The sequence below is a fragment of the Corvus brachyrhynchos genome, unplaced genomic scaffold (assembly GCF_000691975.1).
Source record: "Corvus brachyrhynchos isolate BGI_N302 unplaced genomic scaffold, ASM69197v1 scaffold66, whole genome shotgun sequence".
Taxonomy (NCBI): domain Eukaryota; kingdom Metazoa; phylum Chordata; class Aves; order Passeriformes; family Corvidae; genus Corvus; species Corvus brachyrhynchos.
In genome coordinates this window covers 561,724-581,355 of record NW_008238440.1, presented here as the reverse complement: position 1 = coordinate 581,355, position 19,632 = coordinate 561,724, and the positions used below count along the sequence as shown (strand labels likewise).

At 39.4% G+C, this 19,632-nt stretch overlaps 1 protein-coding gene across 12 annotated transcripts in view; it reads left to right on the top strand.

Annotated features, from left to right (window-relative positions):
* Positions 1 to 14,069: 14,069 nt before the first annotated feature.
* LOC103617248 (hypoxanthine-guanine phosphoribosyltransferase) overlaps positions 14,070 to 19,632 on the top strand; it is a 9,475-nt gene continuing 3,912 nt past the window's right edge. For 7 of the 12 annotated variants that reach the window (XR_001862694.1, XR_001862692.1, XR_001862690.1 and 4 more), the window contains exons 1-4: positions 14,070 to 14,225; positions 14,366 to 14,417; positions 18,026 to 18,132; positions 19,090 to 19,152. Coding sequence is in view for 1 of the 12 variants with exons in the window: in XM_017736607.1 (XP_017592096.1) it covers positions 14,184 to 14,225; positions 18,026 to 18,132; positions 18,568 to 18,751; positions 19,090 to 19,152 (396 nt within the window). In the remaining 11 variants the exon portion in view is untranslated. Of the gene's footprint in view, positions 14,226 to 14,338; positions 14,418 to 18,025; positions 18,133 to 18,567; positions 18,752 to 19,089; positions 19,627 to 19,632 lie in introns of those variants that run through there. The other 5 variants (XR_001862698.1, XR_001862695.1, XR_001862693.1 and 2 more) reach the window with 5 other exon arrangements.

Below are 19,632 nucleotides of genomic sequence, written 5' to 3'. Positions count from 1 at the left end.
GTCCATCAAGTCACCACACATCAAGGAGCTTGCTCTTCTTCTTTTTACTTTTTTTTTTCTTTTATTTTACTTTAAAACTGTTATTTGTAACTCAAGAAATATAGGGATAGTCTTATTTATTCCATTTCTTTGTTGCCTCCCCCAGCAGCACTCTTCTAGAAGCCCATGAAAAAGACATGAAATTCAAATTAAAAATTGCAGGGGAAACTGATACCATGTGTCTGTTAAATAGTACACATTTGTGTACTGTTGTTATACAGCATCCAGTACTTAATGTTATAAATTAATGGTTGGGAAATACGTTTCCAGAACCCAACAAAATAAAACAATAGTTTGGGTTTGGATTAAGCATTTGGTATGGCAGAGATTGTACGAATTTTTATTGCTGTGAGGTTGACTTTGATGTAGGGTTTTTCACTAGAAAGCAACTTAGACGAATTTACTTTGAATTACATCATCCTTTATATCATATCCCTTTCCAAAGACAGCTGATAGTCACTGATCCATATGATGCTAAAAAAAGCCAATGTGTTTCAGCTCATTTGCTCAATTTCAGTATTATTTCTGACCTGGAGTTACTGTTTTTAGACAACTTACCCCTTCTCATCTCCCTCAATAGAATCTCCTAGGAGGTCTAAGAAAACACCAACCAACAGCATTTAAAACAGACTGTGGCTTGCTACTACTCTTCCTTACTTGGAAAATTTTCAGGAGGAAATTTTTTATTATTTTCCTCATTTTTGAAAAGAGTACATTCTGTAGTCAGTTCTTTACACATTGGGAATAATGCTTTCTCCTATCACTAGGTAAAACTGAGCTGTTTTGAAGGATCCTGAGGAAACTTCTACCCTGTGCCTTGGTCTTATTCAAGGCATAGCATTTAGTATTTCTGTTCAGTTCACTGAAAAACCAACATCTGGAAACATGTAGCCATTAAAACTCATTCAGACTTGAATGTAACTAAAGGGTTTACTTAGATCAAATTATTTGCATAAATAGTTAAGTAAAATGTGCTAGTTACAAGCAAAAAGTCAGCAATACACAATTGCTGCCATACAGTCGTACACACGATACCATGTTTCCTTATGCTTATCTTATTAATAGACTTGAAAAAGCAATGCATTTTAAGAATAACACTGCAGTCTTCTCCCGGAGACTCACAACTTCTGTGAATTAGTTGTGCTCAGCATCTCCTCTGTGTTATGTTAGGGGCACTTCATCTAGTTTCACGTGATGATAAAGCTAAGCCATGTTCACGGAAAGGTTTTTACCTCTCACCAACAAGCAAAAAGTTAGAAACTAATGAAAGAAATGAAGTCTCAAGAAGGCATGCATTTGGGTCCAGACCTGGGTTTATTTATGTCAATTTCCAACTAAAAAAAAAAACCAAAAAAACAGTGGATCATGAACACTTTTGAAGGTTCCCCTTAAATTTCACAGATGTTCTTATCTGACTTAACAGAGAGCGCTGTTGAAAATATGCAGTTTGCTTCTGAACTTGCCTTTCAAAAATTCCTCATTTTGGAATCAGCACAGGCTGAAGGTTGGAAAGGTAATGAGAAATTAGACTCCATTTGAGACATACCTAGTTTATGGCAACATTTTGAAGAGCAGAAATATCTTACTGCCTCTGAAAAATGAAAGGTAACCTCCTCCTCCATAAGCGAAGAGGACTCTAAAAGGAGGCAATCATTGATTTACTGCAAAGGAAATGTCTGCGAAAACACAACTTTCTCTTCTTATTTTCTTGAGTAGTTAAATCTTTCTTTTTGATTTCTCTAATCTAGCTTCTAATACAGTAGATGGAAAATATTTCACATTATTTAAGTCATAAACCACTAGCTCAGGTGGATTTGATTATCAATTGCAGGAGGTGGCATATTTCCAACATGCTACCAAGTGAACTTATACACTTGTTATTAATGAATTCTTCATCTTGTGGTATCTTATCATTTGATTTATGGACTGTTTGGGTTTATAGCTCTTAGACTTATGTTCGGTTTTGTTTAGGTTTTGCCTTTTGTACTTTGGCCACTATTTATAAAATGAGAGCTCTGAGTAGGATTTGGGTAGCATACCTGCACTCTAACAAGGATGGGGGAAGGATCCTGACAGGGCACACACTTTTCACTTGCAACTTGGAAATGCTATGGTTTTTTTCAGCAAACATCACCAGGAACAGGCAATGAAAAAACAGATGCTATGTGAAGACTTTTCCCACTAAACCCACAGCTTTGGAACAAAGCAAACCTCAAAGAGACAAAACCACCACTGACACCAAACAGTCTAAAATACATTATCATGAATCCTGTGGTTTCTTGGTAAAATCAGTTCTTAAAAGGCCTCCAAAAATATATGTCAGACCCTCAGATACAACAAATAATTAGTGATGGGATAAACTTGAAAAGAACCACTATATGATATAAATCAGTCAAACCCTGGAAAGTCTGTAGCCCTGGAGTAAACCAGAGTAGGTTTCACTGAATTCATTGCATCTTCTCAGATTTACTCCAGCTAAAGTCTAGCTCATTTGTTTATTCAGACATCTTGATGGTTTCCATGTCCCTCATGTCTGTCTCACCCCTTTCATGCCAAACCAGGATGGTTTCTGCTCTCCTGACCCTCATTCCAGGCCTGTGACTCCCAACTGGTTCAGAGTGAAACCATTTCAGAGTTCATCCAGCCAGCAGAATTCCTTTCCCCACCACCTCAGAAACTAAGACAAGATGTGATTTTGCTGTAAAAATACATAATGCTGTTGATAATTCAGCATGGAACACTGTTGATACTGCTCAAAGCACAAATGCCTGCTATTGTGATTTGACATTTAAATGGAGTGACTAAGCCTTGATTCCACTGAAATCAAATAATCTTGCCACTGATTTCAGCAGAACCAGACTTGTATGCATAAAAATGCTAGTTCTTATTATCCCAAAACAGACACTTCATATGCTGTAGGAAATAAAACCATTTAGTTAAAAAGCAGCTGAACATGTATTGCTGCACTGCAGATTAAAGACCCCCTCCCTATCAAAAAGAGTGGTTTTCATCCCTCAAGCCAAAGTTGACAGTAGAGATTCTCATCCCATTCTAGTGGCTTGGCTGCTCACCATCTGCTGCAGAACTATGGTTAAGCACCCGAGCTCCTACACTCCTGGGAAGCAAACACTTCCAACAAAGACATTTTTATCCAGTTACTCTTCCTTCAAATGTGACTCAAACATTTAATGCAGACAATACACCAACCTTTGGGGCTGAGAGGCCAGCATAAATGCTGCACTACAAAACCATTTTGTAGCTAATTTTATTAGGAGAATGATAAAATTGTATTGTTTTACATGAATTATGGCAATGAGTTACTCAGTGGTGGAATCTACAGACTAGACATCTCGTACTGGAGCTTGTCATACAGCCAGCAAAAGCATTATCATCTATTTAACCAGACTCCATTTCCAACATTATTTTTAGGATCATATTTCCCTTGTGCTAATTAACTGCATTCACAGTTACTTCACTATAAAATACTGTTTAATTTATATTGCTTAATTTTCTTCTTCTACATGCACTGAAACAAACAAACAAAAAAATAAAGTATATGCACAAAGTAGCTTCCATATTTTTCCTGATACTTTGACAATTAGTTTCTTCCTTTGACTTGTACCCAAGGCAGCACTTTATCATCATTTTTATCATTATGGCATAAGATTGACCACCTTACATTAAGATCATCTGCTCAATAGCCAAAGACAGTCCCCATTTCAAGAAGTCCACCATCATCTGAGAGGAGGAAAAGAGGCTTGCAATAAAAATATTAAGACAGAGTAAACATACAAAAATATTTGCTTCTTTTTGCTTTTGGAATAAGGAATTTGATCTGCCTTTGCCACACAGCAATGTCTCTATTAATAGACACAGATTGTTCCTCAGAGGGGATTTTCAGTCTGTCCTGTAAGCCCAGCACTGAGTCCATGTGGACATATTGTTACACAGGCAGATTAACTCCTTATGAAATGAGACATGTTAATAGAACTGTAGTGTCAGTTACAGCAAGGTATCACAACACGGCCCAAAGTTGTCCCTAGCCATGACTAAGAGGGATTAGGTCAATCCTTGTACCACAGTTCAGGTTTGTCAGACAGGTTTGTCCTCCCTGTGGATTGCAGTAAGGAAGTTTATCCAGGGATGTTCAATAAAACACACATGCTACTATCTATGCAGCAAAGCTGAGAATCCAGTGTATTATCCAAAAAGGAAAAAAAACCACCACTTTTTATTACCTTCAAATAGCACTGTAGAAAACCATGGAAAGGGAATATAAAAAATCAATGTCATACAGTGTGACAAGTTACATTTAGAACTGACAGAAAAATTTGTCACCACATAAATTACTTGTTGGCTATCAATTTTTACTCCTGTCTCTCAGATACTGGTTTTGAAACTCCCTTTTGCAGATATGATCTCCCATTTCTCAGGGAAGTGCTTACATGAAGTTTCTCTTACAGAACTATTTCAGTTTTGAAGTTTTCACTGTTCCAGTAAGTCCTGGGAGCTATGGGAAACCTGCCCCCTCTCTTCTCAAGGGTTGTTGTACACAGATGCAGGATGCAAAAGTACACATAAAAGACCTGTCATAATCCAAGTTAGCAAGGAAAAACATGTAAATGAAAGATTAGGTTGATCTTTTAAATTTCTTTCTGAAAATAATTCCACATAGAAATATAAATGACCTCTCTGACAAGGCTTGGGAGGTATGTAGTTCTACGTATTTGAGAGCTATATCTGCTTTCTATTAACTTTATGATGATGGGCTGCCTGAACATGCCTACATAGGAATAATTGCTCTAGTGCTCCTTCAGCATATATGGGGACAAGGATCCAAACCGGCTGCCCTGTGCTACATCACAGCATTTATCTCCTCACTTCCTCTGAAGATGCATAGCTGTGGAAGTATTTAATGGAAACAAATTAAGATTCTTGTTAATTACCCCACTGCCTCAGTGCTAAACCTGAATGGTTAATGTCAGTTTCTGGGAATTACTATTTCCTCTTTCATTTGAACAGATCTTGTGTGATCTTGTAACTCTCTTGGTAAATAAAACTTTTTTCAATTTTTTTCAGTCTTTCAGACATGCACAAGTATTACATTAAAAACTATCAAAGGTTTATTTGTGATTTTCCTCTTCTGATTGACTCTGACTCTTCAGAGCTCCTTTAAAGAGAAAACCTGCTGCAGTTGGGTCCCCTGTGTGCCCTATCAGCCTCACTGACCATGGCCAGTCTCATGTGGGGTGCAGCAGCTCCTTTCAAGCTCTGGACTGGGCTTCTATTCCTTGTCAGAGCCGTGTCCATGAGCACCTGTCCCCAGCTTGGACTAATCTGTCTTGTTGCTGTGGACTGGCCTGGTGAGCACTGGACCTCACCTGTGGACTGACTTCCCAGCTTGAGCTTGGACCTGCACCACAAACCTTCCTGGTGATCTGGACTCCTGGTTGACCCCAGTCCCTTCCCCAGACCTGTTTTGCTCACCTCAGCCCATGTGTTACCCTGCTTGGCTCTTTTAGGCAGCAGTTGCCCCTGCTGATCTCTGGCAGCCTATTCCTCAACCTTTTCTAGCTCCCAGATAAAAACACAGCTTGAAATGATGGATTTTTTTTTTTTTTTTAATACACTTAAACATAACAACATACTGTGTGTTTTAACTCACAAAGCCTTTGCTTTTAGCCCATTGACACAGCTGACAGGACTATTACACCCCCTAGCTTTCCAAAAACTTATTTTTCTTTTAAGAGCTTGTCTTGTTTTGCCTGAGCAGACTCACCGTATGCACCGTATTATCCACACAAAAACTCTGCTGTTACAGCCTCCTACTGACAGCATGGAATTTTTTGAACTAGAATAGTGAAGTTCTCAATGTCCCAGTTTCTGGCTATGACACCTAGACAGGTCTCCCTTCTGCCATTCTCACACACATCCCCTTAGGAGACGAGAGGCAGAAAAGCTGCATATGAGGGCTTTTCAATTCCAGTTTACTCTGTGCCTCAATCATTCGAGCTTCTTTAGCACCATGTTTGAAGCTAGACTGAAACCTTAGCACAGGCCTGAAGTTTCATATGCCTTCAAGAGGGATAGTCCTTAATGCAGAGTTCTGTGTTTTTCCAAATTGAACCCCTACTGATTAAAGGCATTTTTGAAAAGCCAGTCACGGTGGATGATGTTTTACAAAGGAAGCTGGTTTAAAAGATAATTAAAAGAATAATTGCTATAATGAAAACTTAACATGTCTAAAAATGACCAAAATTATCACAGCTGTCTTCCATGACTTTAACTTTCTTTTTTTCTGCTAGTAAAAACCAAGATATTAAAGGTTTTCCAGCTTTACCACACAGTGCTGCATTTTTAGATTTGTGGACAGACTGAGTGAACCCATGGCCTTCCATCCTGGTTTCTCTTCATTACCACTACATCACATCTTCTACAAAGTCAGGTTTTTCCAGTCAGTGCTGCATGGCCCTTTCTGAAATGCACGTTTACAGCAGCAGCAATGCACAAAGACAAGTAAATTGTCATGTCACATGAGAGCATTGCACAGCTTTACGTAACAGGGCTCCCTCTGAGTTATTAGTTTTATGTCAGTTTTGGCATACACTCAAATGAAATGTGGAAAAGACTAGATAAGGAGTGAAGAATGAATTGCCTTCATTAATATTCAACCACGGTTTTTAGCTTCATTATGACCTACTCTTGTGAAGAGCTGAACAGAGCGAAAGCCAGTTGCTGTGTCCACTGTGCCGTGACAACTTGCGTGGTTTTGATTAACAGGCGTGGAAGATCCTTTTGGTGACATACAAGGTCTCTGCTCTGAGCCAAGGTGCCTCAAGGAGAGCTGGAAACAAACCTGACTTGTTCTCATTGAATAACACACTCGCTGTCATTATGAGAGTGAATAGAGAATTTATTTTGCTGAGTTTGGGGCACACAAGAGCAGTGCAAGTACAGCAGTATTTCAGGCTGGAAAAGTGGATAAACATTTTTAGATGGAACAAGACTGTTTATAAATTAAAAATTTGGATTTTATAAATCTCTTTCAAGCAAAACAATCTGACATAAACAAGCACAAGCCTTAACTATTAGATTTTAAATATTAGTATTATTTGAGGGTTAAAATTTAGATAACACTAATTCCACTCTAAACAGACTATGGCATAGGTTTAACTATGAGTGAACACATCTCTTAAAGTAGAGTAGATTAACTACAGTAGAACCACATTAATTTTCAACCATTTAGATTTGGGTTTTATTACTTTTCTCACAGATCAAGACCATTATATGACATAAGGGAACCATGAAACAATGTGTTTCATTAAGAATCTTTTATATAACCTACTTCTCTCTGTATAATCACGAAACTACATACTTGTTTTTCAAATTGTGGTCAGAGTAAAGGTGACATACAAGTAATTCCAATACTTAGGCCTGAAAACCTGGGACATACTGACTGGGGAATATGAGCTGGCTGTCAGTGGCAGGCTAGTGAATTCAGAAATGCTGAGAGGTGTGCTCTAATTCGCTTAAATCCCTTAAAAACCTAACTGATTTCAATGAGATGGCTTATACCAAATATTCCATATTTGGTCCCATGTTAAATGCATGGTTCTGTATAGGATAAAGTATTTCCCATATGACTGCATAGGACAGGAAATTTAAATTGTACCCCTTTATATATTTTACATAAACAACACTTGGCCTTACACCAGCTTAAAATGATGACTTAAGAAGGAAAGCAGAGACAAAGACACTTGTTACAATGATGATTGGGGTTTGCACCTTTTCTAAACACTAACAAAATATTTTTGAAAGGACAAGTAAATCAGTTTCAGAAATATCAGCACTGAGAATTTATTCTTTTTCAGAATGACTGCTTTTTTCAAAATTTGCCTAAGGAGGCTTCATGAGAAATCTACATTATTTACTAACACTGGAGGATTTACTTGAGAGTAATCCAACACCAAACATAGGAAGACTCCAGAATCCTTCCAGTTTCCTGTCCTGTTTCAGTAACAGCTGTCAATTGCTATGGACCTGCCATGTTTCATTTTTAAGTTAGCAAAATATATGTATTAAGAAGATAGAAAATCTGCCAGTCTGGGATGTATGTTGTGTAAGACTGAAAAAAAGCAATTACCTGAATTCAGGTATATGTGCAGGATAAAAATGTGGTGAACTGCTCTGAATTTCTGGACATTTTGCTGCAGAGGACTCCAATAGAAATGTGCATTCAGGGCATAATCCCTTCATTTCAGTTAAGGAAGGACTTTTCCTTATCTCTAATGGGGATAAAAGTGATCTATGTTGAAAGTAGAGCTTGCTTATTTTTGTGTCTGACAAAGGAATTGAAAACTTAAGAATCATTAACAGAAACTTTCTCTTTGTTCCCTCCACTGTCTTACGAATCTGTACTGACCAGCACTGAATTTGCTTTTCACATTGAGGGTAAGCCTGCACAGCTAATGACACTGGAGGTGGGTTCCACTGCCATGGCCTATAAGGAACATAAGTAGCAGCAGTAAAATCTTTCTAAGCCAGTTCCTACAAAAGTGTCATCTTCAATACCAAACATCTCAACAGAAGGCATTGGAAATACTGAAATAAATGGGTTTATAAAACTGAGATTTAGAGATGAGCTATCTTCACTTGAATGCAGTAGTTGCATGGTATTGTAAAAGGGCTTTATTATTATTATTATTATTATTTTACCAAAATGCATAGTCCACATTTTTCTTACATGCTGTTATGGGAAGATGGCACTTTGTTCTCCTAAGAGTCAAACATGGCTTTGCAGAATAGAACAATGTTAAAATTAAAAATAGTGATTATGAAGAAGAATTTTAGAATATTTCAAAACATGGGCTCCCTGTGGTATGTATTTTTATACTAGTTTAATGCCTCAAGTAATAGTAAAATCATACTAAGGTAATACAAGCAATCTGAAATCCACTGCAAGCAGTTCTATTTTAACTCAGCAATTCACACTGAATTCTTTCACCACACTGAGAATGAATTCAGGAAAATAAATATCCAAGGAGAAATATGGATTTAATTGTTATTGCTGTTACGTTGCTAAAATAAAACAGCTGTGATCACACACTCAGATAAAGCCATTGTTTAACAAATATTTTTATTAAACATCTCTGTAGTGGAGAGGAGTCCAGCTCTCCAAGAGCAGAGCAGGCTGATTCCCGGACCACCCATTGCTCCCGAGGTAAAACAACCCATCCAGCTGTGGGGGGTGGGGGAACAGGATCAGACACACTGCACACCATGGCACGCATGGAGCAGCTCCTGTTTGCTCACAGGCACATTAAACTGCAACAGCTGGAGCTTCACATGCAAGTAAACAGGTCACAGTCTTTTATCAAACCATGCTTTGACCACCAGTGATGACATCAGTGGGGCTTCTTGGAAGGCACGTCCCCAAAACTGACCAGGACCCGTGCAGCCCAGGGCAGAGAAGTCTCAAACACTGAGGTCAGCTCATTACAAGAGGCAGTGGGAGAAAGCAGGCACAGAGGGAGGTCAGAGGTATAATAGGAGCAGTCAGGAAAATAAATTGACCACGGGAATACAGTAAATAAACTGTGTGTCTGAGCTGGGAATAAAATCCAGAAATCCTGATTCCTTGTCTCTGCTCTGTTGCCCCAGTCCTAATCAGACCCTCCCTCAAAATTACATTCTAATATAGACAGTCCAGGAGACTGAAATATTTTTCTTATCTACAAACCAAATGTAGCAAAAGGTATATAAAGGTTGCCTTCACACAGTCACTCCACCATTTCTGTTAGGGCCTCAAAGACTTTGTCAATAAATACTGCACTTTTCCTCCAGGTTGAGCATCAGAATTTCTGAGCTTGCAGAATTTATCACTCATCTACTTATGAACTGGTGTCAGGATGTTTTCAAGAATTATTCAAATTTAAAATCTAGGTAATCTTCTACAGGGTGTTTTCTTCCAGTTCTGTCATCCACCATTCTGTGCTTCCTAGTGTTATTGATGGTTTGTTGGGGTTATCAGATGAGTTGTAAAACAAAAACATTTAATGCACAACATTTATAAATATCCAATACTGAATGAGATTCATATCACTTTTCTATTTCAGTAAAATAATAAATTCTCATATTCAGACCAGAGAAAATAGATACGGAAAGTATGAAGGTTCATATTCATTAAATTTTCTATGTAAAAAAGCTACATAATCTAAAGGAGTACATAAGGAGACTGAAATTTGTGCAACTGCTTCTCGTCTTTAATGGTAAACATGCACTGTTTACCATGGAATATGCACTGTGTTTTTTCCAAACAGATTTTTAGCAAACCAATTAAGCAGCTGGTCTTATCTAAGACTTCAAAGTGCCAATCAAAAAAAAAAGCAGATTTAGCATGGTCTAAGGATTACTGAAGTTGAGCCATTGCAAAGTGTATTGATCAGTTTGCCTAAAAACCCATCAGTCACTGAATACAAGTGCCCAGTTTTAATTTAAGGTTTTATCAGCCACTTGGAACTTGGAGCCCATGGGTCAGGTCTTCAGTGGTGCAGATCAGAGCAGTTTTTTTGTAATCCACAATTATACAAATTTGGAACTGGTGTAAATATTTCACAGAATCACAGAATACTCAGAGGTGGAAAGGACCTGTAGGGATGACAGAATCACAGAATCATGGAATGGTTTATCTTGGGAAGGACCTTAAAGCCCATCCAGTGCCACCCCTGCCAGGGGCAGGGACACCTTCCACTGTCCCAGGCTGCAGCCACAGCTGCTCTGGGCACCCTGTGCCAGGGCCTGCCCACCCTCACAGGGAAGAATTTCTTCCTAATATCCCATCTAACCCTGTCTCTGTCAGTGTGAATCCATTTCCCCATGTCACAGGATCACAGATTATTGAGTTGGAAGGAACCCACAAGGATTAGCAAGTCCATCTCTGAAATGAATGGCCCATACAGGGTCCAAACCTACACCTTGGCATTATTAGCACCATGTTCCAAACAACTGAGCTAATGTCCTAACACTACATGCCCTTCCGTGGAAACAGTCCCTCTCCATCCTTCTCCATTGGATCATCCAGCTCAGCCCCTATCCCTGCAAAGACACCCCACCAGTCCCACCCTGTGCATCCCTGGCAGCGCTGCCCAAACGCTCCTGGAGCTCTGGCAGCCTTGGGGCCGTGCCCATTCCCTGGGGAGCCGGGGCAGTGCCCAGCACCCTGTGTGGAAAGAACCCTTCCCTGACTTCCAGCCTGACCCCAGCACCGCTGGGACGCGCGGCCCGCGCTCCCCTTGGCCGGCGCTGCCCTCTCGTGGCACGTCCCGAGCTTGGTCTGCAGGGCCTGGTAACCGAAGCACAGCTGTGCAGCACATCCAGCTGCAGATGTTTGCTTCCTGAATGAAAAGAACTAATGGCAAATGCCCGCCACGACTTTATTGGTGTCTTTACAATGTTCCTGGAGGACCTGTAAAATGATTGAAGCAGCCTCAAGGCCAGTCACTCCTAACTGTAATAGAATGTAAACCTGTTTAGCAAACTCAGGTATAGAAACAACAAAATCGTGTCCTGAGAAAAGTAGTTACTGATTCAATAGTTTTGAGAATAGATGCAAGGGCAAGAGCAGTGCTGTTCTGTATTGTCTGGCTGCCGTTTACCGAGCTATCAGTGCTGATCTAATTAATTTCCAGTCTGTTTGTGTGGGCTACACTTATTGACTCTTTCAGCACCCTATTATCTAGATAAGTGCAATAGATTGAAACCTGACTTGGTTTCCTCAGAACACTTAATTTTGAAACAATGCACTTGAGATTCCTATATGGAACAAATACATACACACCTAAACTTTTCTGTTCTTTCTTATCGGAGTATGATCACATAATTTACAAGAGAGAAGCCGTCCAAGGATGCCAGCTGGCTACATTCTATTTTCATTATTTGGCAATGACAAAGGGCTGCTTTAGCATAAAAGTTTTACCTGTGAATACTTTTTCTTCAGAATGTGACAATGAAAACATTCACTGTAACTGTAACTTTCATAATGCAAAGTACTAATTGATACCACTAACACATTCATTGGTGTTTCAAGTACTTGCCAGGTGATTCTGGTACGTGGTTACTATCATGGTTCTGTGGAATTTACTGAGAAGCCTGTATTCATTTGAACAAGTACGATCTGGGAAGTAGTTTTCAAATGGAGTAGGCAGAGACTTCTTGAACCAGCTTAAAGTTTAATGAAAGAGTAAACATGGGCTCTAATCAACAAAATCACTGCTCATTTGTCACTCAGCTAATATTCCCCATGCAGCTAAAACACAAAAGTAAGTCAGTGAGAGGGATTTTCTACAACCCTTTTCCAAAACAGAATTAAGCAGGACTTTAGAACTGGGCCCAGTTCAGATCAGATCTAACAGTACAGAGCCTAAAGGAGACACAAAGATGTGCAAGCTGTGATGTACAGTTTCCAGAAATGTGAGTAATGTGGAATCGAACTTGCCTCGAGTAAAGACTTCAGGGGGTTATAAAATTTACACAGCAAAGGTGGCCTTCTAATATCCAGAACCAAAGCAAATACATTACATGGGAGAATATTTTCAAGTGGCCTTTCAGAGAGCAGGCTGCCAAGGAGGAGTGATCTGTAGTCAAGGTTTCCCTATACAGAGATTACACACAAAAATAATTCCCTCACTGGGAGAAGAACAGGGCATTTTAAAACATGGCACAGATAAGCTGGGAGCTACAGATCATACCAGATATGCATACAATGTTTATTTCATCACTATAATTTCAGAGACTGTGCTCAGTTCGACTGCTGGAAATGGTAAACTGAGAGTAGTCCAAATAATAAGTGCCCTGATTAGAAAGAGGCTTCAAACAAGTAGTTGCATTCATGCTGTTGATTTTAGCAAAACTAGGCTAAATTCTGTTTAAATGTGGAGAACTACATGAGAATCAACCAACAAGTGTGTCAGCTAGAAAGGGCCACCTTACACTAGGATTTAGAAAAGCAAGGCTTTTCTCAGGATATGGAGCTCACAGGTGTATAGGAAATACAGTAGGGAATTCATAGAAGGAAGGTCCTGCTAACTACATCAAATAGGGGTCAGGTAGCCTCAAGGCATTAATAGTTCCCTAACAGAACTACTATTTAATGTACCACTTAAAGTTGTGGATATGCCCATTAATCCATTGGAGCAGACTTTCTACATTATCCCAGGTGTTAGCAGCCACACTTGAAGAGAACTGTGAGACTGCAAAGAAACAAAAGAAATCTCCTTTCATTAGCTGCTGTGCTCCCTCACCAAGAGAACACTAAACTAGCTGAATTAATAAAATGTGCCCCATCTAGCAAGAACATCCTGTAATATGTTGCATGCCAGCTGGTTTTAGCTCATTTTGCAAGTAGGATTAATTTTTAGAAACTTCAGGCTTTCATGTTAATCCCAGATAATAGTGCAGTTTGGTAGACAAATCAGATTACAGGGAATGTCAGCATGATTTGATTTTAAATGATGTGAAGCATGTTACTGGAACTATCACCCTCTCGTTTTATGAAAGGGTGGCCTGGAAGAATGGCAGACAAGGTTCACCACATCTCAACAGCTGCAGACCTCTCCTTCAAGCCCCTTTTAAAAATATGGCTTTGTTTACTCTGCTTTATCTCTGACTGACATTTTCTGACAGCAAGTTATGGCATGAATTTAAAAAGACATAGACTTTGTCACAACAATGGATTGTGTAAACAAACGCTGTGGCAGAAAACAGTATACAAACTTACCTTTTACACATACACCACTGATGTGTACACCACCTGCTACTACCAAGTATCTGACGTGTGTTTTCAATTAAAAACCCCACTATTCTACCTATTCCTTCCCACTAATTTGATTCACGAGCTTTGTTTTTGCATCTCCCTCGTTCCCCACGTCTTTACTCTCAGTGGTTACAGCAGGCCTCAAGCCTATTTTATTTCTGGTTAATCTGATTAGGTAAAAACCTGGGATTGTGATGTCAGTGCATTAGTAGAAGGAAGTAATGCTTCCTGCAGGAAAGATGGCAGCTTTGACCTTTTAGAAGCAAGTCATGATCTGACCGGAAGATGAAAACAGAGCGAGCCAAACTGCAGCAGTAACACCAACTCATTTTGCATGAGCACAGTTCAAAGAGGGACTATGGCTCATGGACTGCAGGTAAGAAAGCATAATGCTCTTGTTTGGTTATTTGCCTGAAGGGAGCTTTGGCTGGGGGGAAAAAGGTCAGCTTCAGCAAAAATAGCAGAACTAGAAATACTGACTAATGAAAGGCCTTGGTTCTTATATTTACTCCACAGAAAAGATGGCTTTCAGAGCAGAGGCATCTAATAGACTCACTTTTCTACAAATGTAAGACATTCTTTGACTTTACCATACCTATATTCATGTTTTTTCATTCTGTGCTGATGAAACTATTTATGAATTCCTTTACTGTATCACATTGCTGTAGTTCATTTTGTTGTTTTTTCCCCTTAAACTCAGAAATCTACATCAGTAATTGAACAACAGATGAGACTGAAACTAAATTAAACAACTAATGGCTCAAGTTATAAACTCATGATTTAAAAATTTAATGATTTTGTATGATAGTTTAGTAGACTGCTTTATTATTATGGGCTGTCACTGTATTATTCAGCATGTGTCGCAATGCAAACACTTTCATGAGCCTGTAAGGCGTATGCAGCAGGTTGCTGTAGTGATGTGCTGCTCAAACGGAAGCAATCCTTAAAGTTCTGGGTTTGAACCTTTCATTAGGCCTTAAAAAATGCTTCATACAGAGGATATTATTGTAGCAGATATTGTTTGTACCCAAGAATCTCAATGAGCACAGCTGCTAAACAAGTACCAGCTACAAAGCTGCACTGCTGGAGTAGCTCTAAGCAGTAATGACTATGCACACCTGTATGCCTCGAGATATCCTTTATTCCACTGTTACATCAGCATGGACAAAGCTCATCCCTCACTTGAGCTGCAGAAGTTGTGGTGTCACTCATCAAGTGCAGCAGGAAGCTCAGCTTATTGGCAAGAAGGCTGACCTTTAACTTGCTCTGCAGATGAAATGCTGTGCTTTTATAAATGCAAAAGCAGATTGTAAAGTCCATTAAAAATGCAATCAGTATCATGATAAGGCAAAAGAAGCTGCTCAAATTGCAGGGAGCATTATCACTGCATTTAAGCTGCAGTTAAGTAGAATGCAATAGACATGGGGATCTTGAAGAAAAAACAAACCCAACAACAAAACAAACAGTACTTTTTATACTGGTGTCAGTGACTATCCTTTAAGGTGCTTTGATACTTCAAATGATAATGATGTTTATGTGTTCGAGTAGTCTCAAATAATCATTGTCTTTGACCAATGCTTCTAATTAAATTAATCCCATATCCTGCCTGTGTATTCACCACTAGCAACCTCCCAGAGGCAGAAATGTGCCAGTTTTGAGCTGTCCAGCTGGGTCAATAGAACATCAAACCATGAGCAGCTCTGCACTCACTAAAGCAGACCCCAGTGTCACTGCCAGCGTCTCTCCACGATCAACAAGGCACAAACAAACTTCATCTAAAAACAACCCTGAACCTAAGCTTGCACTGCACTACTTCAGCCATGAAGAAAATAGTGACTAAACCAGGCAGAACAGCACTGTTGCCACCCACCCAGGGCTCAGCTGCAAGGTCATTCTGCACATGTGCCTTGGACCATTAGGACCGATCCATTTTGAGTACTTGCAGAACACGGTTAGTCCAGCCAGGACGAGATTCTACATCCATTGCCTTGTGCTACTATAATCTGTTCTCTGAAATTTCCTTTAACACCTGTCCCTAGTTTTATCTTTAAATGCAGGAAGCCATTCATGGCCAATTTAAAATAAATGGCAGTAATTGGTTATTTCATTTTTGGCTGCTGTGAGTTTTGCAAGTAATAACCTACTACTGTTCCCTGCAGTCCATTTTTCTTTTCCTCCTAAGCACTCATCTCTCCTATGCTAAAGAAAAGGAGAATTAAAAACAATTCATCTCTCTAAAGAGTTTGAATGTGTTGTTGTTAGCAATACTTTATGCTATTACTGCCAAGACCACAGCTCTGTGCTTTTAGCAAGACACTTCACTGAGCTGGGTGGAATGCAACTGGTGTGCTGTGGGAAATGAAGTTGCAGGGAGCTCTCTCACAGAGAGCCCACAGGTGCTGACAGAATACATAAACGACATTGTGCTTGAGCAGATAGAAATAGATACATTTCCTTGGTGAAAACTGCCTGACTTGGAGCAATAAGCTTTTACAAAATTAAAGCAAATGCAGTTTTGTAGTTTTGAAATAAATATGCCATATAAGAGTAGAAATGTAGTAAAAATATACTTTATACAAGAAATAATAGTGATAAATAAAAGAGTAAAGAGTTTTGAGTTTAATAATAAGTTTTATAGTAAAGCTTGCTAGAAAGTTAAGATGTATTAGTATAAGCTTGTGCAATAGGCTATAATAGCAACATGTTTATTGGATAAGAAAGTACACACTGCGGCAAAATTATACAGTGTTGATTGGTACAAATGTGTAGCAAGTTTTGTGGCATTTGCTTATTGGCTAAAAAAGTTATAAAAAGCCTTGTAGGGATATAGTGAGCTGCTGCTTCTCCAGTAAGCTGTTGCTACCTCACTGAATTGCTGCTGCCTGGCATCTGTACCTGCTGCAGCTGCCAGGCCTACTGCTTCTGCTATTGTTACTGTGACTACTGCCTTTTTGATTAGAGATGCTGTTTGTAATGACTCTTCTGTCTCACCCTTCAATAAACATGAGACTGATGCAGCAATAAATCATCTCAGCAACGTCTCGTGCATACTTTAATCCCGGGACAATCCTGGAAATCCTGACAGTGTGTAGATAACCTATTTTGCACTAGTGAAGCTTTGAGCCAGCTCTGAATTTTCCTTTCAGTTTGTTCTGTATTTTTAACAACAGCAGGGCAATATCAGGTGTGAAAAAATCTCACAAATTTGAGGGGGTTTTCTTAACTTACTTCTAAAACTTACTAAATACTTACTAAATACTTCCTTGTATTTTTCCTTGACTGGTTTTGTACCACCACTTTATAAATGAACAAAGCATCCATTAATGTCTTGAAGGGAGGTAGAATCCAAAGACACAGATCTGTTTGGGTCCAGAAGAGAAACCCAAATGGAGATTATGGAGCTTCTAGACATGCAGACACCTCTGGGTGCAACAACCTGAAACCAGCACATTGAATAAAGAACTGTAATCCTAAATCCTGTAGGCAAAAGGGTTAAGGCCTGGATCCGTGGGACGTAGCCATAGCCAGCCACGATGAGGAGCACTCTGCTCCAAGGGCAGACAGCACAACTGCTTCCCGCCTATAGGCACCCTCTGCAGCTTCTCCTCTTCCCACTGCCATCCCAAAGCTTCTCCTTTGGGGTGAGCCATCTCCCCTCTCCTCTGAGACAGCTAACAGCTGGATTGTCAAAAGTTCAGCTGTGAATTCATGCTTAGGAGGCAGAGTTTTCTCTGTCACACAGTGAAAAACTATGGCCAAGGTAAAGCAGCATCCCAAAGTCACATGCTGACCTGTAATCCCAATCCGCTTGCGTTACATTTTAATTTTTGCTTGTCTACCACACAAGCAAGCTACTGAGCTCTCCAGAAGGGGAAATGGAACAAGAATGGAGGTTACTGTTTTGAGTGGCTTTTTTAATGAGTTGATGATGGCCAAGAATTTATCTCATAATGACTGGGGCAAAGTAGTTGTTATCCATTCACAACTCAGCCACTAGCTCCTGAGTTATCGGAGTGTGAATTGTTCTAGCAGAGAGATCAAAAACTCTTAGAAATATTTTTATTTTGACACATTATTAGGGGCGAGGAATTTTTTCTTCACACTATCAGAGACTGGAGAGCTTTTTCTTGTATGGCTCTGTGGCTACTCTTAGAGCTACTTCCCTTTCCCTTGCAGGTAAGAGATGAAGAAAGCAGCTACAACAAAAATCTCTTTTGTATTCTTAAGCATTATGAAGAAGATTTAGAAAGAATCTTCATTCCTCATGGACTCACCCTGGACAGGTATGAGGGTAAACAGCAAAGAATAGTGACAGTGATGCCAATTGTCCCTCCAAATGAAAAGACTGAGGTCCTGCCCTGCACAGCCCATGAGAAATATGGAAACCCTGCAGCCCTAACACTTCTGTCCTAAAGTCTAACACAGGAGGGGGTTTATGGAGAGGATTCCTCTACAAGCCCAGTTAAGCTTCCATGTTCCCTCAAATATCTTTAAGCCCATGTATCCTGCAATACTTAGGTTTATGGATTAAATCATCTTGTGCCCTGCAAATACGTAACTAACTTTTCTATGACTTGCTGTGGTCACAATTTGTTAGTTATAAAAATCTAACAGCAAGATAAGAATTTTTACTTGAACTCTCCTTAATATATGGACAAACAACTATGATATACAAAACACTTTCCAGAATTTCCTTTTTTTTTTTTCCCCCCTCCCAGGACAGAACGTTTGGCTAGAGATACCATGCAAGACATGGGGGGTCATCACATTGTTGCACTCTGTGTCCTTAAAGGAGGTTATAAATTCTTTGCTGATTTGCTGGACCACATAAAGGCACTAAATCAAAATGCTGATAAATCTGTGCCTGTTACCGTGGATTTTGTCAGAATTAAAAGCTACTGTGTAAGCAACTTTCTTTTCTTTGGAAAATTGAGTCTCTCTGTAGACTGGCATTTTAAATACTGGTAGTTTGCATGAAAACTCCACAAAAATCGAGTTTATGCATACATCCTGTTCAAATTACGGAAAAGGAACTGATTTACTTATCTGCCCCAAAGGGTGGATATTATACATTCACTGGAACAAACATACAGCAGAACACTGAATGTGACACAGCCAGGGGCAGGTCTCAGACTCCTTCCTCTTGGAAAAAAGCAAGAGCAGCACACCTTTCATACACATACAGGATAACAGTTTTGGGCATGTTTTATGTGACTTCTATCTCTTCTTTCTCCTTCTAGAATGATTCACCTACAGAAAAAATCCGGTTTGTTGGAGAGGAACTGTCTACACTAAATGGGAAGGTATGAATTAGCATCTCCAGCTTTTAGAGGGCAACTGTTCTTGTGTATCTTCCAGGAAATCCATCTTTATTAAGATTTTGATACTGCATACTTACTTAACCACTTAAAACTGTTTTAAGATACTGGGTTTTGAAACTGTGAGTAATTCCCACTGATCTCAGTGGAAACTTAAAGCCACCAGTAATGAGTGCTTCTAAACATCCTATTTCCCCATTTTATCCCAGAACCCCCAGAAATGAACCGTACTAAACAGATTCATTCAGTATGGTTCTAGAGTACCAATGCCACACAGAGAGTAATATACAGACCTGACATAGGTGCTTATATCACCATATTTTAAGATTCCATAAATACTTCAAGAAAGATTCTTCAGAAAGCACCAAAGTAAAGTCAATAGTTCAAGTGACAAGCTCCTTTGAAGATCAATGCAACTTCCTTGGACCTGAAGCTTTTAGTGTGCTTTTCCTGGCTGTATAATTT